Source organism: Cricetulus griseus, chromosome 2 (genome assembly GCF_003668045.3).
Source record: "Cricetulus griseus strain 17A/GY chromosome 2, alternate assembly CriGri-PICRH-1.0, whole genome shotgun sequence".
NCBI lineage: Eukaryota > Metazoa > Chordata > Mammalia > Rodentia > Cricetidae > Cricetulus > Cricetulus griseus.
The window spans coordinates 420495165-420518720 of NC_048595.1; the positions used below are offsets into that span (position 1 = coordinate 420495165).

Below are 23556 nucleotides of genomic sequence, written 5' to 3' on the forward strand. Positions count from 1 at the left end.
CCTTTCCTAGATAAGTCAAAGAATGTTCTCTTAACAGCAAATAGAGACCATCACAGAAAAACCACAACTGTACCCAGTACACAGATCAACAGAGCATAAGCAACAGAGCTGCTTTATTGGTTGTCCAACACAGAGTAGTCAGCCTAGAAACCTAATGCACATTACAACAATGAACTCAGCAGATTATATATTTGTGTGTGCACATACACTTGTGTGTGTTTTTAACAAATACAATCAAAAGAAAAGGAGGGTACCAACTTGAGAGTGAGGAGCATTGGGGAGGTTCAAGAGAGTAGTTGGTAAGGGCTGTATACAAAAGGGAGGAAGTGATATAAAACTATTTAAATTAAAAGAATTAAGATGGGCAGGAAGACATTGAATTATTAACCTCTCCTCTCCAGACATACATATACAGTTGCACACATACATCTAAAAGTAAAATTTTAAAGATGATGCAGGTTGTAGGAGTTTTTGGTGAATTGTTTACCAACATATATTCCCAGGTTGCCAAACTAACTTTTAATAGTAATTTTTTTCTGAGCCTATTGAATGCACTGTTTTTCCATGGCAAATTGCATTAACATATTTATAAAAATAAAGGTCAAGTCAACCTTGGATTGTTTTGAAGAATCTTAGTAGGGATTTGTCAGATTTACATTTGACTCAGCAACTGGATTTGTTGATTTCATTTGTTTTATATTTCACTGATCCCTGCCTTTTTTAGGATTAATCAAGTACTCTGCTACTCTTTCTCGTCGTTAGCATGTTCTTTTACTATTTTATTTCTATTGTATTATTTGTGTGTGATATACAAGGATGGACATGTTTCAGTCTGTACATTTGTGTGCGTAGAGGTGCATTCATTCACCTTGTGTACATGTGAAGAAGCCAGAGATTCATGTCAAGGTGTCTTCCTCTATTTCTCTGCAATTTATTTATTTTTGAGACAGTGTCTCATTTAACCTGATGCTGGCCAGCAAAATCAAGCACTTCTCTCTTCTCGAGTGTGTGCCACCACACCTGGCTTTTTATGTGGGTACTAGGAATCTTCATGCTTGTATAGCAAGCACCTAACTGAATGAACAAGCCCATCATTTGCTTTTTCGTGGTTTCTTATAGAGTCTAGATTCCTATTGGCTTTCATTATAAATTATTTCACTTTTCTCATAAAACTCAAGGACATCAAAATACGTTAATCCCATTACTCTTTCCTGTTATGTAACATTGGTAGACTCAACAAAATTCTATGTTTACTTTTTCTTTTCTTAAGGAAACTTTCATTCTCCTGGCTTCCATTCTTTGCTGGGTAGTTAGCCTAGCCCTAGAATTTAAGCCATCAGTGCTCTCATTTCAAGATAATTAATTTGTCAGGAGGCTGCTAATATATTGTTTCATTTGTTTTTAAAGCAGGTTTTTCATAATGTGTGACCTTAGTCTCCTTGAGCTTCTATAATTAAATAATGTAGACTGTTTGTATTGTAAATAACAGAAATTCCAGAGGTAGCAAAGTCTTAAGTGACGGTGTTGAGAGATTCTATTTTTAAAAAATGCTTAAATGGCTGGGCACTGGTGGCACATGCCTGCCTTTAATCCCAGCACTCAGGAGGCAGAGTCAGGAGTTCGGGGCCAGCCTGGTCTACATTGTGAGTGCCAGGACAGGCTCCAAAACAATACAGAGAAACCCTGTCCCGAAAAAAAAAAAAAAAAAAAGTTTCTTATATGGTAAATGATTTTAGTTCTAATAATTTGCTGATATGATTATACTTCCTATAGAAGTCACATCATAATCATAATTTAGTTTCATTCCTAAATTCAGAGTGATTGTTCCTTCAGAACTGCCACTGTCATCTAGCACCTAAAATAATTAATTTCAATAGTGGTGTGTACTTAACCATTGTAGGCCATATGCTGTTTTGATAACTTTTCTTTCTCCTTAGAAGCTTTTAAGATCATATATATATATATATAATCTTAATATATATATGTGTGTGTGTGTGTGTTCATAAATTTCTTAAGAATCTTTAGGTATGGAATTATTCACTTATTTTAGTTGAGTAAGTGAATAGTTAATGAACTTGTTCAAACTAAATATATGTTTTTCCCCCTTCAGGTATCAGAAATATATGCTTGTTCTAGGAAATTTTCTTGACCTTATATTCCAATCCTTATAAAGTCAGATTAATTCCAACAATTTCATTTTTAATTTCTAAAGACTCAATTTTGTTTTATGATTATTACAACGGTCTGTTCTGGAAGTTATCCTATCTCCACCAAGGTCAGCTATAGTCTTTTGGTGTTTTTCTTTCTTTCTCCAGAATCCTGTATCTCCTCATTATCATTCTTTTGTTTTCCAAGAAACGGTTTTGTTAACATTTACATTTTGGAATGTAAGCTCCATGAAGGTGGGAAGCCTTATATCTTCTTCACTATAGTATCTCCAATGTCTAAGAATTGTGTGGCACACAGTAGCTAATATTTCTTACTAGAAGAGAGAGGTAATATTTCTTACTAGGAGAGAAAAAGGAAGGGAAGACGGACATATCAAGTACATTATTGTAAAATCTAATATTCCATTGAAATACATGAAAGCCTTTTTTCCCAGGCCCTTCCTAAAAGATGTAAGTTTGCACTTTGTAAGGCTCATTTATTTTTGGTTGTAAATCTAGCCTTTAATGGCTGAGCCATCTCTCCAGCCTATAAGGCTCATTCATACTAATGAGATCTCTGCTCCTCTATTATGAAAGGGAGAATGGAAATGTGTGAGCCTGCAAATTTCTCCAAAACAAGGAATGTTTGGGCAAAAAAAATAAATCAACAAAAAAGTATGAGAAGAAAATACAGCATTATATTGGGCAAATGTGATAGAGAATGTCATTCCTCACTGGTTTGAAAGCACTAATACATAGCACAAAGAAAGAAGATAGGGAAAACACAAAACTAAGGACCAAACAAGAGTTTGTGTTCTGAAGAAAATGTAACATTTTTTCATTCACAGCACAGTGAAATTTATACACTTGTGAATCAGATTTGGTTCATATTCAACCATGTCCTAATTCTTGATATTAGTATACTATTATTAGCACACACCTGCAATATTTTACAAAATGAATTCAGTGATACCGTAATTGGCAGTACCTTTTTTTCTATCTTTTCTCTTCTAAAACTTTCCTTTATTATACCAAATCAGTTAAGACTAGTCATTCATTGTACAAAATGTCTCTTTGTATCAAGTCTTTTTCCTTCCAATTCAGTCTTTATTACATCGAATATATATACTTGTTTCTTTAGTTTTTCCTAGCAAACTGACCTTTTCAAAGGCACCAAGTAATCATTAAGAAATAGGACTTCTGACATTTGATTTCCCCAAAACGAAGCTCATCACTGATTCCCCAACTAATTAATTTACTCAATCTTTATCATCCTCATTCACACTTGATGAAGACTTACATGGAAGACACTGAGCTGTATCTATATCCGTCTAGTGTTATGTAGTCTCAACATGACTCTATAAAAGTAGCTATACTGTTTTTACTCTTTGATTTCTCAAATGGGGTTACCTATGTGTTCCAAAGCAGACTTCATTTAGAAAGTTGCTAAATGGAAATGGACACAAATTCCTCCCATTCTTACAACTAGATCTCTTTTGCTGTAACTCATAAAAAGATTTCTATTTCTGTGAGGTTAGGGAGATGGTTTAGCAATTAAGAGTGCTTTCTGCTCTTCCAGAAGACCTGATCATGGTTCACAGTATCCGCATCAGATGACTTATAAGCATCTATAAATCCAGGTCTTAAGTATCTGACACCTCTTTGCTTCCACGGCTACCTGCCTACACCCACCTAGAAGTCTAAAAATCTTTAAGAGATTTGTTTCTCTATCCTTGACTTTGGGATGGCCAAGTGCTTTGCTTTGTCCTCGAGAATGCAGTAGAAATGGTTGGTATCTTCCTTTTTGTCATCTTGGGGGAAATGTTCTCAGGTGACATGAAAGGATGCCAATTTTACTCATGGAATATGAGAAATCACAAGGTGAAAGTACTACCTCCCAGAGGAATGAGAAGCTGCTAGGCCCCTACAGCATTGCACAACAGTACCACAATAAGGAAGTGCACAGCTCGAGTTGTACCTTGGTGGTAGAGTGTATTCTCGGCATGATGCAAGCCTTGGTTTCCATCCCAAACGTGCAGAATTACAGTCCAGTGTGTTTTCCAAAACACATATGTGAAATGACCAAAATGTTCTATTCCCCTCTAGGAAATGACTTTCAATTAGTAAAACTGTTTACCATCCAGATGGGCCCACAATTACCTAAGGCATATTTTCTCACAGAGAAAGTATGTAGTAAATTGAATTCTCCAACTCATAAATTCCTTGGAATGTAGAATTGTTGCAACAAGATATTCCATCACCAATATTATGTCTCATTATCTAAAGAAGATACTCTTTTATGGAATCAAGTAGATGTGACACACAGGTAGGGAAGAGCTGGTTTCCTAATAGTGGACTACTATTACTTAAATGCTACGTAAGTCACCCCTTTTCTTCATTTAACCAGACACCTCATACCGGGAATTAACCTGTTTCCTTTATCAATATCATTTATTAAAGTACATGAGATTATCAGAGACATTTGAGATGAAATTTAATTTGTCTATATATGTGCCTTAGTTCTCCAGCGGGAATTTAATTAAATTTATGTAAAATTATATTATTTTGAACTTTTTCTATTTTTTTTTTTTTAGCCAAGGAAAGTTACAAAAGGATGGACATACCTATGTTTATTTTAGATTCTTTTTCCTGTTTTTTTTAACTTAAGCATTTTATTTTTCTTAAAATATAAAGTGCCCTTTAAGCATATTCTTTTCACACTTTAAAAAGGAAATGAAAACATTAAAATGAGAAACACTACTTGTACTAATTTGCCAAAAAAATTTATTACGAAATTTTAGTGAATAGATATTGAAAAGAGGATTAGTTCTGCCTATTTTATATGTTATAGTAGTCAATTTTAAATTTAATATGATTTTTAAATGTTAGCTCTACTAGAACTGTTGTTTGTTTTATGACTTGGCTTGTGGATTACATGGTAAAAACTAATGAATAATGCAAAAAATTCTTCTTACATGGTTTCTCAGTATTTCAGTCTTCATATGGCCGTTTACTATTTAGGCAAGAGTAGCTCCTCAAAGTGCAAATACAGTTCTTCAGAGCAACACTATCAGTGGTAAACTAGTTAGAAGGTAACCTTCAAATGAAGTAAGTTAGCTACATTTGCATAGAAACAAGGAATGAAAAGAAAAATAATAAGTCCGAGAACTAGAATAGCATAAACAAGTGGGAATCGCGCGCGCGTGCATGTGTGTGTGTGTGTGTGTGTGTGTGTGTGTGTGTGTGTAACTATAATAATCCAGGAAAATGAGGCCACCAATTTGAGAGAGTGGGGGGAGGGCTTTTGGAAGAAGGAAAGGGAAAGGAGAAAATCAAAAGTAATTAAATTTTAATTTAAAATAACTTTTAAAATACCACAAGATGGTGCTAGAGATATGGCTAGGTAGTTAAGAGCATTAGCTGCTCTTCCAGAGAACCTACGTTCAATTCCCAGCACCCACATGACAGCTCACAGCTGTCTGTAACTTCAGTTCCAGGGGATCTTGCATCCTCACACAGACATATGCAGGCAGAACACCAATGCACGTTAAATAAGAATATTTATTTAAAGATACCACAAGAGAAATGACAGAAGACAAATGAGGCTCCTGCAAATAAAGTTCGGTTTATATAAAACCCTGACCAGGTCATGGTCCTTATATTACACTATAATAATTTATAAGTCTTACTGTGAGTATATAAGTATTAACAGAGAAGTAGTAGTCATCACTGTCCTCACCCTGATGTTAAGATTGCAAACATGACTACTTGAAATCTGACCTTTCCCCACCTTCTAGCCATTCTCAGGCAGCTGCCTCTGCTTTCCTCAATTACACATGAAATAACCTCAGATCTGCCTGCTCAGATGCATTGCTTGATTTGTTTCAACATTTAAGTTTATTAAATAAAGTCTTCCAATAACCCTGACATCTTAATTTACGTAAAATTATAATTACAATATTATATAAGCTATTTGTATGCCTAACCAGTCACCATCTATTTATTTGTAATCAGCATGCAAACAGGTTCTCTTATGGCATTTCCATATATACTTAGTTTTGGGTGATTTTTCCACTCCACTTCAATTCTCCTCACCCTTCCCAGTATTCTAACTTACACTTTCACATCAGATAATTGTATTACCTTCCCACTCTGCTTCCTTAAAGCCTGTTTATTCCCCTTTTCATGTTTCCTGCATTCTACCTAAGTATACTCCACATATATACACATACATGAAAATCTAAAGTTAGGTCTGGGGGAAAGGTTAAGTGGGTTAGAAATGTCAATCATTGGGACCCAGAGAATGGACTGTGGTAGTTTCAAATGATGACCCCCATGACTTAGGTCTTTTAGTATTTACTCTTGTCCTTTTACAAACCCTCCAAAATTAAATCCCACATTCACTCCTATTAGTCAGTAAATTCAGTATTTGTATTTTGGGAATCCTGGCCCACAATGTAAGAAGTTTGACTATTCTAAAGAAATTATCCGGAGTGAAATCAGTGCCTCACTCAACTCTCAGTAGAGAAGCTTTTTGCTATTGATGGGAATTAACTCCAAAGATCCACAACTGGACAATGCAGAGAATGAGACTCCAGGGCACTCAGTCCCAAATGGGATGTCTTCATCAAAACCCTCCCCTCAAGGCTTTGCAGAAGAGGTGGCAGAAACATTTTAAGAGCCAGAAGTGATGGATGACTTGAAGGAAACCGTGTCTTACAGACACAGCAGGACTAATACATACATGAATTAACAACCATGGCAGCATGCACTAGACCTGTATGGGTTCATGCCAGAAGGTGTGCTAGCACTTGGTGGGTCCCAACTCTAACCAATAAGCTATTTGCAATTGATGGCTGCTGGCAAAGGAAAAAGGAAGACGTGTCACTTGGTATATCAAAGACACTCCAGAGCAGACCCCATGCCTGGGAATAATTGACCAACAGAAAGATGAACTCCATTGTTTGTTGTGGACAGTTTGTTTTTGTTTTTTTGGTTTTTTTTTTTTTGTCTTATTTGTTTGCTTTGATTTTTATTGGGGGGTTGAGTATGGAGATTGGGGGGAGTTGAGAGAAGGGAAAAACACAATCAAAATATTGTATGAAAAAGGTGTTTGACATAAAAGAGACAATGAAGTTTTAACAAAGAAAAGTCATGTGGAGGGTCTGGGGAGATAGATCAAAGGTTAGGAGCACATATACTGTTCCAGAGGACCTGGGTTCAGTTCCCACCACCTTTAACAAGGTGCATACAACCCCTGTAACTTCATCTCCAGGGTTAACATCCCTTGTCTCTATGTGCATCTGCATGCATGCACATACCTAGACACAGATACACACACACATAAGAACTCCTCAAGACAATATGGACATGAAAAGAGGCCTAGCAAGCAGCACCAGTAAGACTCCACATGGTTTATCTAATTGTTACTATGCTTGTTATCAGAGAGACCTTAGGCAAGAGTGTAAGAATCACTGCTTAGGTAATATACAGGACCATGAAAGCTAATAGTAAACAGTTTTATAAGTCTCTGCTCTGGATTGGCTGGTTTATGGAACAGATAACTGAAAGTGTGCTACGAGACATATATCCATGTCTATGGGAAGGTAAACAACATGACTTCACCTGTTAGCCACCTGATAGCCACCATAATCAAGGTATGAAGGTGTAACCACAATACTAAATCATCACACTATCCTTTTCTGGCCAACTTGACCACTCTCCCACAATGCACTGAAATAACTGCAATGTCTATTACCACAAATACATTTTACCAGTACACTTCCTGGCTTTTTAGCTATCAGATGGCATACCATGTATGGCACTTCTTGGCCTTCATAATTTTATGAGCCAACTCAAGCTAAATACTTATGTTTCTATCGATCTCTTCCTCTTTCCTTCCTTCACTCTTTTTACTCTTTCCTACTGGTCTGTTTTTCTACAGACCTCACAACCTATAAAAACTACTCAAGTCACTTTGTATACATATATGTTTATACTACTAGTTAAATTTGTAACTGGGTCTCAGTTATATATACATATAGTGATGTATAGTTTTAATTGTATTTCTTTCATGACTGATGGCTTTTTACACATTTTCTACTTTATTAGTGACTGAGATACTCAATTTTATGAAAGCTGTTCAAATCTCTTAGATTTTTACTGGCAATGATTTTATTTTGATAAAATGGAACATACTGCTAGCCATTTTAACCATTATAGCCTATGATTCTGAGTATATGCCAAATTTTGTTTTGTTTTTTTCAAGACAGGGTTTCTCTGTATTGCTTTGGACCCTATCCTGGAACTCCCTCTGTAGACTAGGCTGGCTTCGGACTCACAGAGATCTGCCTGCTTCTGCCTCCTGAGTGCTGGGATTAAAGGCATGCACCACCAATGCCCGGCTGCCAGTTTTTAATTAGTCTTTCTTCTTGGACTTTTTTAGCCATGTAAAAATATAAATTAAATATATACTCAATCTGTATTCAAAACCACTTGTTTTACATATAACATAATATACTTTAACATGGCATATAGTCAGGTGTGGTGGCACACACCTTTGACTCCAGCTCTTAGAGAAAGAGGCAGGAAGTTCTCTTGAGTTCCAGGCCCATCTGGTTTACATAGCGAGTTCCAAGACAGCCAGGACAACATAGAGACTGTCTCAAAAACAAACAAACAAACAAACAAACAAACAAAAACACCATAACATACGCTTGTGTGTGTTATGCATAACAAATATCTTTACTAAGTGTAAACTCTCAGACTTAGTAATGTCTTTGTTGAAAACATTATCAAAAGCCAAATTAGCAATATTTTCTAATTAGTGATATATTTACTGTGTTTAAGAAATCACCTAGCCAGAGGCATGAAGTTAAGTTCCCATTTTTTTCTAGAAACTTGTTTCAACATTTAGGCTCATCATTCACCTTCAAGAATCATTCATCTACAACAGAGTTTTACTATCAATTTCTTGCCTGAAAAATTTAGGAGGTCTTAACATCTTTCATATTACATCATGTCTGTCCTCTTAAGTGGGAGCTGGTAGTGTTCCTGATGATGTACAATATACAGTCCTCAAACCTAAAAATCACCATGAGCCCTCCTTTTTTGTTGTTGTGTTTTTGTTGTTGTTGTTGTTTTTGAGACAGGGTTTCTTTGTGGCTTTGGAGGCTGTCCTGGAACTACCTCTTGTAGACCAGGTGGGCCCTACCTATCTTAAGGAAATGAGATCCATGTCCCTAGATCAAAATGTTGGTTGAAGATGCTGGACTGTAAGCCCATCTCCATGTCTGGTTTCTGCTGAGATGATTGACTTTACTCACAAATCAAATACCCAGCATCTCTGGCAAAAGTTTGTCCATACCCTTGGTTCACTCCAGGGCATGATGTGTATATTCATATTCCCCCTGAAGATGCAAATTTCCCAAGTTACTAAGTTCTAGTTCCTTTTTACAGAACAGTTCCTTACTCAATTACCCCCTTTCTCTTGTAGTTTAACCAGAAGCAGCCAGAAGGAACTAGATCATGTCTCCCCAGTTTGCTTACAGATTTAATATATGTTCAAATTCACTGCCCCAGCACCTATGTAGAAAGTGGACCTGGCTGTGCATTTCTGCAACCAGAGCTTTGGGAACTGGGGGAAATATGTAGGTCCTAAGAGTTTCCCAACCAGATTGCCTAACCAAGAAAGTGAGCTTCTATTATAATGACTAACCTGTCTCAAGGAAATAAGGTGGGTAGCGACAGAATAATACAATGTATTGTAGCCTCTGCAATCATGTCTACTCAAGATTCATGTCCATGCAACACACACACACACACACACACACACACACACACACACACACACACCTTTCATATTTTCCTAGCAGCATTCTAATAATGGCAGCACATATTTTCTATGATGTCAGCAGTCATCTTTTATCCTCTGCACTTCCTCAACTCACAACAATATAGACTTTTTTTCCATTATGCAACTTACACTTTTCTCATTCTTTACCTATTAACCAACTGCAAAGCAACTTTGTGATAGCAGCATATACTCTAGGAGCTGCCATAAAGAGATACTATAAATGGAAGGGCTGAAAAGTTCCACATTCATTTCTGCTAAATATGGCATGCCAGCTTTAATAGGGCAAACTTACAAAGGCTCTAGGAGGAAATGCTCTTTGGTTTTTTTCCACCTCCTGAGATGTGATAAAAAAAATAAATAAAAAATAAAAATAAATAAAAAATAAATAAAAATAAATCCTTGATTTTTGATAGCATAACTCTAGTCTGCTTTTATTTCCACAATGCCTTCATATCATTGTCCTTGTTTTCCAAATTCTACTTACTTTTCTTTGGATTTATGGTTCAATGTTAAGTCCAAAATGATCTTGGGATTAAGTTCCTTAATTAAATATGCAAAGACCCAATCACTATCACAGTTTAGCCCATAGTCACATTTAGGAATCAGGTTTCCGGTCATGGACATCTTTGGGGATAAAAAATGTCAATTTAAATGTTTTATTCGCTTCTCTACTTCCATAGGTATAATAAAATGTCACCTATACTTCTTTTATTCTTGTACAGTTAAGATGTGTCACCTTCCCCGCAGCCTTTTCCAAGATTTGTCTTTGGATTCTACAGTTTGAATGTGTTTTACATAATATGTAGATAAACGGATGGATGGATGGGCAGATAGGTAGATATTCAGGCTGAAATTCTCCTTTTTACATGCTTGATTTGTTGCTTGCAATTAATTTTGGAAATTTCTCATTATTTCAGATCTTTTTCGTGTCCCATTCTCTTTTTCTTTCCTTTTGATATCACAATACATATCTGACACAACATCTGAAATTGCCTCAGAATTCATATATATTCTAATTCATTTTTTTAAATTCCCTTTTCTGTTCGAATTTAAATTCCTGAAGTTTCAATAGTCTATGCTATGCCAAGATTCCTTGGCTATGTGCAGACCACACATGAATTCACCAAAGGCAAGCTTAAGTTGTAGTGCTCTTAATTTGTAGCATAAACTTCTGGTTCCTCTTGATTTTCCATCTGTTTACATTACAAATCTAATATGCTTTCTACTTTATGTATTAAAGCTCCTAATATAACATTTTAAATTAAGATTTTCAATATGATAATCCAACTGCTTTTGTCTTGAGATTAGGTCTAATAATTGCTTTGTGTCTTGAGTGTGTCTTCTTCCTAATATGCCTTGCAGAGTTTTGTTGACTGCTGAGCATGATATACAATGTAATAGGAGGTAAGTAAACCTTTTTATTATTGTGTTATATAAATTAAAATGCTATTGCTATAGGTGCCATATACTTCAGAGTATCATTTTATTAGTATATATTGACTGTGAGTTTCAGAATTGCATTCTTACGCTTATATGAGATGTTCTTTGATTTTATCTATTCTTTTTACACTTTCCTGTTCCCACTCCTATCTCCTACTGATCCCCTTTCTCTTTCCAAATAGTCATACTTTGTTTTCAAGGTTTTTTTTTTTTTCATTTTAAATCTAGAGTCTATATATGAGAGAAAACAGAAGACACTTATCCTTCTGGGCCTGTTTTATTTACTTAACATGATGCCTGATGCCTGATTCCATCCATTTTCCTACAAAAGAATAATTTGCTTCATTACGACGAGAGAGAAGGAGAGAGAGAGAGAGAGAGAGAGAGAGAGAGAGAGAGAGAGAGAGAGAGAGTTCTCTTTATCCATGTGTAAAGATGGGTTGAATAAATTGACTATTGTAAAAAGTTGTAGGAGAAGCAGTTGGTTATCTTACCAGTAAGCTAACTTAGATTCCTGCTAGCCTAGGGGAACATGAGATTACTGTATTTTTTTTTTTTTGATGAATCTCCATATTGTTTTTCATGGTGGTGAGATTAGTTTATATTCTACTAATGACATATATAAACTGCTTTTTCATCTATTTTTGCAAGAATTTCTGTTCCTGGATATCCCGATGATTGCCATTCTGACGAAGGAGAGATGGGATCTCATTTGAGTTCTGATTTGCATTTTCCTGATGGCTAAGGATGCTGAACATTTTCCAGCATATTCACTGACCATTTGTACTTCTTTTAAGAACTGACTGCTCAATATTTTTTGCCTATTTGATTGGATGATAAAGGATTTAATGTTTAGTTTTATGAGCTTTTTATATACTCTGAATTTATTGTTCTTGAGACAGGTTCTAATTATGTAGCCCTTTCTGGCCTGGAATGCTCTCTGTAGACCAGACTGGCCATGAACTCACAGAGAGGGACCCACCTGCCTCTTGAATCTTGGAATTAAGGTATGCACTTCTACACCCAGCTTGTATTCTAGATATTAATCTTCTGTTGGGTGAGTTGTTGACACAAATTTTCTCCCATTCTATAGGTTATTGCTTCACTTCATTGTTTAACTTAAGTGCAGAAACTGTCGGGATTGGGAATGTACATTCACCTATGCATATGCATATGGAAGCCAGAGGTCAATATCAAATGTTTTTATCTAGCTCTCCACCATCCTTCTGAGACCAGTCTCTCACTAAACCTAGAGCTTCCATTTTATCTAGACCAGCTGGCCAGCTGGAATCCCTTTGTCTCCCATGCCCCTACCCATAATTACATACACACCACATTTTATATACCAGTTTTTACATGGCTGCTGGGTATTAACTCAGGTTTTTATGCTTGCAGAGCAAACACTTCATACACTAAGCCATCTCACCAGCCCCTAGAAACATATTAATTTCATGCACTCTTAACTTGTCAATTTTTATCTCCTATATTTTCTACATGTATTCAGAAAGCCCTCGTACCTATGTCTTAATGAATTTTCCCTAAAACAGTTTCAAATCTCTTATCTAGTTTGTATACATTTTGACAGGATGAGAAGCAAGGATCTAGGTTCACTCTACCACATGAGAACCAGTTTTTACAGTACCATTTGTTGAAGATGTACTTTCTACAAGTTTTGTTTTTGAACCACTCTTGGAAATCAGATGGCTACAGCTCTGTGGGTTTGTTCTGGGTCTTCCTCTTTCCCAGTGCTTTCCATTCTGGTTTTGTTCCAGTACTTTGATGAGTCCTTGTTAACATGGCTGTATTCTATAATTTGAAACTAGGTATTTGATAATCCAACATTGCTAACTCTGTTCAGAATTCCTTTGGTTATTTGGGATCTATTTTGTTATAGGATTGCTTTTTCTTTGAAGAATGTCATTGAAATTTTGGTAAGGACTGCATTGGGCTATAAAGGACTTAGGGTAGTATATATCTATTCACAATATTAATTCTGCTGCTCCATTGAAATGAATGTCTTTCCATCTACTATTTTGATTGGTTTCTTTCATTGGTGTTTTACAGTTTATTGTAGACCTCTTTCACCTCTAGAGTTATTTGAAGCTAATATGAAAAGGATTTTTTCCCTGAATTCCTTCTCAGCATGATTGTAACTGTATATTTAAAAGTAACTGTATTTTGTATGTTTATTTTTGTATCCCATTATGTTTTAGAAATACTTATCAGATTGAAAAGTTTGATTGGGAAGTCTTTATCTTAATTAATTTTATTAATTTTAATTTTAATTTTATTAATTTTTATTTTTGTATGTCTGGGGTTTTGCCAGCATGTATGTTTGTGCACCATGTGCATAACTAGTTTTAATGGAAGAAAGAAGAGCACACCAAATCCCTTGGAACTGGAATTACATACAATTGTGAGCTGCAGTGTGGGTGCTGAGAATTGAACCCTGGTCCTCTGGAAGAGCAGCCAGTGCTCTTAGTGGGCTGAGCCACCTCTCTAGCCCCTAAAAAGTCTTTTTAGTAACAATTCATTTGCAAGTAAGGCAACTTTTTTAAAAGTTGTATCTATATTATATCTTTCTCATGCTTTATTGATCTAGATAAGAATTCCAGTGATGCATTAGGTAAGGATAGAAAGAGTGGACACCCTTGTCCTTGATTTTAGGGAAAATGCTTTTACTTTTCTCCATTTTGTATATTATTGGTTCTGTATTTGTCATGCTTGAGCTTGTGTGTGTGTGTGTGTGTGTGTGTGTGTGTGTCAGAGACAGAATGTGTGTGTAATATACCATAAACAAGGTATAAAAAATTTGGTTTCATTTCAGAGATTTAGGAATAGTTCAACATAAGCAAATTAATAAATATAACACATACATATATAGCACTCAGAGGCTTAACTCTCATGATTATAATCTTATTGTCTCAATAGATACAGAAAAAAACCTTGACAAAGTTCAACATTTCATTGCTTATAAAAGTCCTGAAGAAATTCAAAATAGAAAGAACATAACCACCCTCTCTCTATATTTAGATAGATAGTAGATGACAGACAGACAGACACACAGATGGAAGTCCTAATTTCTTGGATGATGATATCCCATGCTTTTCTGGCTTCTCAAGCTTTTGTTGAAAGGAGAGGTCTAATGTTATTCTGATGGAAATGCCTTTGTAAGTACATTGATATTTTCCTCTGGTAGCTTTTTGCTGTGTTGTGTTTGACATTTTGTTTTTACTTTTACAGTCTTGCTGTTACCCTCCCATGTATTTTCAATGTATTGCAGACTAGCAGTGACTAAAATCCTTCTCTCTCACCTTCCTAAGTGCTAGGATAACAGGTGTGTGACACCACACCTAGCTGTCTCATGTATTTAGTGTTCTTCTTTTGTTCTACTACTTACCTTTAACTCTCATGTGACACAGAGGGCTTCTTCTATTCCTGCCATATTTATTAGGGATTCTTAGTGCCTCCAGTCCCACTTTCTATCATTGGTTTGAGAAATTTCCTTTACTCTGTAATTGGATAGGTTTTTCTATGCCTTTAGCTTCAAACTAAACTCTTCTATTACCTGCTCACTTAGGTTTGGTCTCTAGATTATGTCCCAAAGTTTTTCTGAGTCCTATTGAAACCTATTGAGGCATCCTTTGTTTTGTTTTGTTTCGTTTTGTTTCGACTGGTCTCTAAATGTACTCTGGACCTTTTACTTTGTTTCAATCCCTGTGTTTTTTTCTTCTGCTTAATCTAGTGTGTTATAGTTCCCACTGGTTTATTATCATTTCTTATTACTATTATTTGTTTGCTGTTTAGTTTATTTCCTTGATGAATTTTCAATCCATGTTGCAGACTTTTTATTTCTAGATCCTGAATTGATGTCCTCTTTAAAGTCATTGATCAAGATTAAAAGTAGGCTTTTGAATTTTTTGTCTTACATTTCAACTATTTCAGCATCTTTGGTTTTACCTATTGAGGAGTTACTATCTTTTAGATAAGAGGTCATACTGTCTAAATTTTTCATATTTCTTGTGGTTTTATCCTGTGACTTAGACATCTATTGCAATGTTTATGTATTTTCCTTTCCTTTATATCCATTCATAACTTTTAAGAAGATAGTTTTCTCTTGGGCTTCTGGTTCACACTACTCTTTAAAGGAGAGGAATTGGAGATTAATAACAATTATTTGTCTAGAAAAGTTATTAAAATGTATTAAAATGCAAATGACTACCTTCGTCCTTAGTAAGGTTATAAAATATCTCAGATCCTAACTATAAAACCAAGGAAGTTTAAAAGTTGTTACTTATAATAATAAGTAAAAAGTACGGATGATTTGGAAAGGGTTAGGAGAGAAGGTAAGGAAGGAGTAATAGTAAAAGCATAGATAGGAAAATATAGCAGGTAGGAAGAAAACTAAAATTACAGAGACAAGCAAAGCAATCACAAAAGCAGAACAAGAGGAACAAAATCAAGAAAAATAAGAAGCTAAAAGGGGAATAACTCAAAAAACAATACAACAGCCAGTGTTTCCTCCCTGCTTAGATACTGTGGACTGTCTTTTTAACTTCTGCTAGAAGTCTTCCACCCCCTGACTGATTCATTTGTGAATCCCTTCAGGTTCCTCTTCAGAGTCTGCAGCTATCTCTTGATCTTGCACAGGAGCTTTTTTAACTTGGTAGTAAAATGTGTGAAAAAGGAAGTATTCTTAGTCTGGTGATTAAATCTCAGTCTTTAGTGGACCCATGTCCTTAAACTATGAATTTAACAACTGTTTCTAACTCACGCACATACACACCCACTTATGTGAGAGATAACCAGCAACAAAAATGGGAAAGAAGTTCTTCCTTCAGGTGGTAAAATCTTTCTCCTAAGGAATCTTTGTTACAGATAATGCCTAAGCCCATTTCACATTGGTTCTCTTCCTCCTTATATGCTAAGCCATAGCTGTCCCCTCTTATCTTTAAGTTTTAAAATGTGTGAGTCCATGAATGAATGAAGGTCCATGTGATTAGTGTACCATCTGGCCTCTACGACTATAAACAGAATTTGGCTATGACTCTGGATTTTCCTGTCTCCCAATATTTCAAGGTAGAAATTAACTTGGCAACCTCAAATCTCTGACAGATTCATAGAAAGTAATTAGCTTTTAAGTTGCTCACTGTTTTAGTCTAAAGATTGTAGTGATATTGTCTTCTTTCTTTGTATGCTGGACCTGAAACCACAAGTCCTGAAGATGTCCTTAATAGTATAATATTTAAAAATTGAAACATTTGCCCCTTGGTTGTCAGCTAAGTATTTGTCCTAAGTCTATGTCCTCTCTACTACTAAAGAGTGGTATAGTATTGCGTTGTTACTTCTCTTCATTGCCTTGTATCATCAACCAGTAAGTGTCTAGATATTCATGTCTGGACCTTCAGTTCTCCAAAGGATGACCCAGAACTAATACCATTCTAGATGCACAAGAGTTAATATATGTGTTAGCTACTAACCTTTAATATTTCAGTGAGTGCTTCCTACAATAGGTTGGTTTCATACATAACAAAACAACAGTTTTCACATGCCAAAAATTCAACACTGGCTTTTTATTTGTTTATTTACAGTGTTGGGGATGACACCAGAATATGGTTTATGGATGGTAAAATGGAGATGTAGCTCAGTGACTACTGCAGATGTAGCTATATCCCCACCCTGATTAATATTTTTATCTAATTTATCAACCATACTTCAACTTTTCTCACCTTTATAAGAAAAATTGTCCCACTGACAATATTCTGCTCTGTATTACACATTAATCCTTTGTCATATATCTTCTTAGTATCTCAATCAAGAACAATTCTTCATGACATGGCATTGTGAACTTTTTAACTATTCCAAGCTAGTTGCTTCTTAGTAGCATATTTCTCATACTTGAATTAGAATGATACACACCTGCATAATATTGTATTTTTCTAGTAGGCAACTCTGGCTTTAATAACTTGGGTGACATATTTTCTGATTGTCTATAACAGAACTATTATGAGCCCCTGACAAGACAATAGGCAGGAAGGGGAGTTGTCCATGTATATAATCCTGTCTACAATGTCCTCCTTAGTCCTCACTCCAGGTTGTTATTAATCTCTTTCTATTCTTGCCTGGTCCTTCTTTCATTTTCTCATCCATTCTATTATCACCCTGCCCTGTCTACCTACATACCTGCCTACCAACCATTCCATCTTTTTTGTGTCATCGCTGTGAACTTGTGGGTGCATGTGGATTTTTATGTTGTGTTGTATAGTTTTGAGACAGTGTCATGTAGGCCACATTATGTGGCCTAGGATGGCCTTAGAGTTTTCATCATCTTGCCTCAACCTCCCAAATGTATATGTCACCATGCCTCAAACCCTGAGGCATTGTCAATGCTTTCCAAACACTCTTATCAGCTTAGCTGCATCCCTATCCCACTCATGTTTCCAGTCGTTCATTACTGTCCTTATTGGGATGGCAATGTAGATCAGGTGGTAAAGCATTGACCTAGCATTCACAAGGCTTAGGTTCAATTCCCAGCATACTCATAATCCAGGCACCCCAGAAGTGGAAACAGGAAGATCAGTTCAAGATCATCCTTGGCTACACAGTGATTTGAGGCCAGCATAGGACACATACAACTCTGTTTGGGAGGGAGGGAAGGAGCAGGGGCAGGGAGGGAGGGAGGCAGGCAGGGAATTAAAAAGTATGATACTCAAATATTCCCACATTTGGCAGAAGACACTTCTAGATGCCAGCTCCTGCACTGGTATTCCCCCATCATCATATATCCTGTGTTCCTGAGCAGATATTTCTAACACAGATGTGTAGTACGTTTCATCATTACCCTTACCTGGGTGTTTTAAAAATCACCTTGACATTTCATTTTCTTTAAAAATTAGTTTAATTTACTTACAAAACAGCAACATACATTGATTTTTTTAAACCAGGGGCTTGATCATAGCTCAGTGTGGAGTGCAGGTTTGGCATGCAGGGGCCCACGTTAAATTTCCAGCAGCAAAGAAAAGCAATAATTCTTTTTTAAAAACTGAGAATAAGAGAAATTATAGATATACTGCTATATTTAAAATATTAAATCCCAATTTTTATTATTATTATCTAAATTGTAAACTGTACTTTAAATTTTCCATATGTAATTACCCTATATATAAAACTCGCCTCCAATTGTACTCAAAATATATTGGTAGTGAAATCTTTCTTCGTGTTTTCCCAAATGCAGCCTTACCTGAGGAGTCCAGTAAAAAGTGGGGCTCAATCTGTAGAGTTTTCTTTTATGGAAACTCTGAAGGGGCCTTGTTCGGGCAGCTGTACTCATGATAGCCAAGGATGGAGATTTCAATCTTGTCCTGTCTTTTCTCCTTTTCTTACTGTGCTTCTGATTAAGTAACCAGCTACTGGAGGAAGAGAGCTCATCTAAATTCTCTGAAGCACTGAAATGTATGAAATAATTGGAGATGGGGGATAAAATAAAATGAACAAAAGACAAAGAAAACTAAATGTAAATTTTCTTGGTTTATTATAATAAAAGAGTATTCATTTTTAGCCAATTTTGTGATAACAGTAGTAAAATAATTGACATTCATGGAGAATTACATAGCAAAAATATAAAAATAATTTCTATTTTCTGCTGTAAAAGGTACATCTTCAAAGTTAAAATGTTCTTTAGCATAAAATAAATGTTCCTTGTAAATCAGTAATTCACATACAACAGTTTTAACTATTCATGTCAATTTCCTTTTGCATGTGGGGGAAGTACATCAGAACCAAAGGTTTAAAAATACCAAGGTCTCCTCACTGCATCTTTAGTTTCTCTTAAATAAGCAAGCTTACTGCACACCTTCAATCCTATTATAGTTTAGACACCTTTAAACTTCTAAGTTACAACTGTAAAGTAATGAAATAAGTTATATATGAAAAATATAACTTTGTAATTACTCTTTATACTAATTTTTAACATTACATTTAAGGTTTTGTGATGAAGTTCCCAGAAAAAAAGACATCTATTTTGAAGATTTTACAAACTGTCAGGTTAAAATTTCATGATTATGTTGGAATATTATACATCAAGAGAAAATTATCTTGGGGTATATTTATCTTGGGTCCTGTAATAGTCATTTGCTACCTATTTCTGAATCTGATCTAGTTCTATTTTTGACTAGCAGTAAATTATTACCAGATCACCAGCTTCCACCATTGCAAAAACTAAAAATGTCAAGAGATAGCACCTGAAAATGGTTAACAGTTGCCCAGCTTTGCTGTGGCCGGCCCTACTTGAATCTCCAACCCTGTATTTGGCAGGTGCCTTGATGTATGTATGACTTTCTTTTGTTCATAAAAATGTTCATGAAATTGTTTCCACAATGGAACATATCATTCAAGGCAACCTGAATCTGCTCCTGTGTAATTACTCAGAATAAACTGTCTTGGAAATTTTGGAGAACAGTTTCATGTTGACACATTTCACTTACATTATTAATATCCTGCATATAATATATATATATAACATATAGTAACATATTTATGTATTAATATAAAGTAAGCTTTTCAACAACAGGTACCAATTACAATTTTATGCTGCCCAACAATAGCTGACTTAGTAGTCTAACGTTAAGTGAATTTCAGATGGGCTAGATAGACACAGGGGATAAAGTGACAAACAGCAAACTGGCTAAAGGGGGATACAACTATAGTGTATTATGGCAGGGCATTATGTGACCACTCATTATGTGACCACCTGCAGGGACAACTGCTCACTACCTTTGCTTCATTATAGTTACATCTCCATATCATTAGCCTTGCAAATTTGTTTGCTTCTATCATGTATCTGACACCATGCTACATCTGAAAAACCCCACATAAGGGCAGAAAAGCTGGGTTAGCCCTATTCCAGGACACATGGCCATACTCCTTCCTGGAATCTCTCACCTTTCCTCTACCTTAACTCAACAATCATCCTTCCTCTATCACTTTTAAGTTTGGGCATAAACGGAGCTGTTGGAGATTTGGGATATTTTCTTCCTAAGAAGCCAGTTATTACTGCTTCCTCATGTAACTCTGTCTTGTAATAAACTTGCTCCCAATGTCTTCCTTATTATGTCTTTAATGTGACAAGAACATGGAAACATTGAGTAGAGGTATCTGTTTGTTCTCTCTCTCTGGCACCTCACTAACTAAATAATGCTATTTGACTTAAGAACAATTGTTGTTTGCAGGTAAATATAAGACAGTTCTTGTAAGGGCTAGAGAAATAGCTCAGTCCGCAAAATACCTGCCATGGAAGTGCAAGAACCTGAGTTTGGATCCCTTAGTACCCTTGTAAAAGCTAAATGCAGCAGTGCCTCTGCTTGCTTGCTTTCTTTCTTTCTTTCTTTCTTTCTTTCTTTCTTTCTTTCTTTCTTTCTTTCTCTTTATTTTTTTCATGACACCCAGCACTGGGACAGGAGACAGGCTTAAATGAAACCTAAACCTCAGCAACATGGATGCACTCCGGGTTCAGTGAGACCTTGTTTCTGAAAGTAAAGTGGAGAGTCTTGAGGGAGATATCCAGCTTCTACCTCTGGCTTCCACGTGTATGCACATACAACCTCAGGAACACATACATATACCACACCTCTACACACATTCATACACACACAAAAGATATTCTTTTCTCTAACAGAATTATTGCTTTTAAATCATATTACAGTGACTATAAAAATGTTCTTTTAGAGCGGATGAAACAAAAAATTCAAGAATGCTTACACAGCAATGGGAAAACAAAAAGATCTAAAGAAGCCTGGATAGTTTATGTGGGTGAAAACAGAAAGAAGACTTAAGCAGGGAAGATGGTAACTATAATACATTTAACAACCAAGTCAATATTTGTAGTGATTAGTAATAACACAAAACTGTCACCTTTTGCCAGTCCTGGTGACACTGGTGTGTAATACTAGCCACTCAGGAAGCCTCAGCAATGAAATCAGAATGTAAATTCAAGGCCTGCCTGTGATACAGAGTAAGGCAAAGACCAGCCTAGGCAATTTAGTGAGCTCTGTCTCAAAATGTAAAAAGTACAAAGTGCTGGGATCATATGCCATGCCCAGATAAAAGGGATTTTTTTCAAGCCTAAAGCCAAATACTGCAATATTTAACTAGTTGATAACTGAGATATATAGTTTCTCAAACACTTGATACAGTTCCTAAAGTTTTTAAAAAGTACACACACACACACTGATTATATGTATATATAATCAGTGGTTAGAGCACTTGCCCAGCATGTGTAAGACTCTAGACTCAATTTATAGTACAAAATAAATAAACACTTAAGCTGTAGTCTTTTAATTTTGTATTAGGATTTCTTCTACATTTAAACATGGCTACTAAGAACAAAAGTGAAATAGGAGACTTAACCAAATATAAAGTATAGATTTTGTTAGATACTGATCCTAACAAATCAGTCAGTAAAAGATAAGTTTAAGGATGAAAAGTTGAGTATGACTAGAGGACTTCATGATAATGATAAATTATGGTTAGTATGCTATCTGCACATTTGAGAAGTAGAGTCAGAAGAGTTTAGGAACTCAGGACCAAGGTGACAAAATATGATAATGTTAAAATAGAGTACTACATAGTTTTAAAAGAGTCCATCACAGAAACTGTTCAGTGTTAAAATAACAGTCTCCAAAATTGGCTTTTAACATATTTCTGGCGTGAACAATCATGCTAGAAATAGAAGTCACTTAACTGAATTTCAAACAAAATAATGAGATAATTAAGTCTAGAAATAGGTGGATTTATTTTTAATATATTTTCTATGTTTAATGTTTTTATGGAGAAAAATAAACTGATTATTATAGTGTTATTTGTATTTTTATCTCTGGCTATTAACCAAATGGGACTTTTTATTATTATTTCTTTTTGTAGTTGTTTTTTTTAAAATATTTTTTAAAGATTTTTATTTATTTATTATGTATACACCATTCTGCTTCCATGTATATCTGCACACCAGAAGAGGGCACCAGATCTTATAATGGATGGCTGTGAGCCACCATGTGGTTGCTGGGAATTGAACTCAGGACCTCTGGAAGAGCAGTTGGTGCTCTTAACCTCTGAGCCATCTCTCCAGCCCTGTAGTTGTTTTTGAGAAAAGTTCTTACTATGTAAGCCAAATCTAGCCTCAAACTTTGTATGGCCCAAGCTGGTCTGGCCTAGAACTCATGGTCCATGTATGCCTGCCTCTAAAGAACTGGGACTCCAGGCATGTGCCACAGCGCCTGCCTAAAGAGGATTTAAAAGCATGAAGACTAAACTAAAGAACAAAAAGCAGAAAGCTACTGTTAATTGCCTGTCAGACATTATTTCTTATCTGAGTTGTAAAAAACAAAACAAAAACATTAGTGTTTTTCATTTCAAAGAAACTTTGGAAACACACAAAGAAAAGGGAAAAAAATAAAGTTATGGTAATAGGAGATTGCTTCACGAACATTAGCACATGTGTTTTCATTGTTCAGAATCCATGTAAGGAGTGTAGTGTGTGGCTGGGACCTGTAAGCCCATGAACTGCCTAGTAAGAGATAAAAGACAGGCAGATCCTGGGAAGCTGGGCCTACTGGTGAAGATTTCTGTCTCAAAAGGTAGAAGGTACCTGAAGGACAACCTCCACAGTTGTCCTCTGACCTCTGTAAGTGTGCGGGGCATACAGACACATGGGTACTCACATATGTACCTTCACGCATAAATAAAAGCTAAAATACTTTCTAAACCTGGCCTTCTAAGATGAAATACTATTTTCATTAACATTTTACTGTATACCCCTCAAATATTTTTCTAAAAAACCATTGTATAGTAAATTTTGTATTCTCATTTTTTCCAATTAATAGTCCAAAGTAAACATGTTCTTATATATTTTCTAGACATGACTTTAGTGGTATATCCCCCTGTATAAAATTAGGTTTTTACACTTACATCATTATCGATAAAAGCAAAAAGAAGCTGTTTTACAAATAAAAATAACTCCTATTGGCACTACTTTAAAAACACAGCAGGGAAGTTTCATTTCCCCATAGATATCATACACCTAGCTAACATGATAATTAGTGTCATCCATCAGAATTCAAAATT

The 23556-nt window shown here is 35.6% G+C and overlaps 1 protein-coding gene across 8 annotated transcripts in view; it reads right to left on the reverse strand.

The window, feature by feature from the left end:
* The window catches only part of Kansl1l (KAT8 regulatory NSL complex subunit 1 like), an 83740-nt gene that overhangs the window by 19303 nt on the left and 40881 nt on the right, over positions 1-23556 (reverse strand). For all 8 annotated transcript variants that reach the window (XM_035441017.1, XM_027397124.2, XM_027397126.2 and 5 more), the window contains exon 6: positions 18683-18887. In XM_035441017.1, the coding sequence (XP_035296908.1) occupies positions 18683-18887 (205 nt within the window). The remainder of the gene's footprint in view (positions 1-18682; positions 18888-23556) is intronic.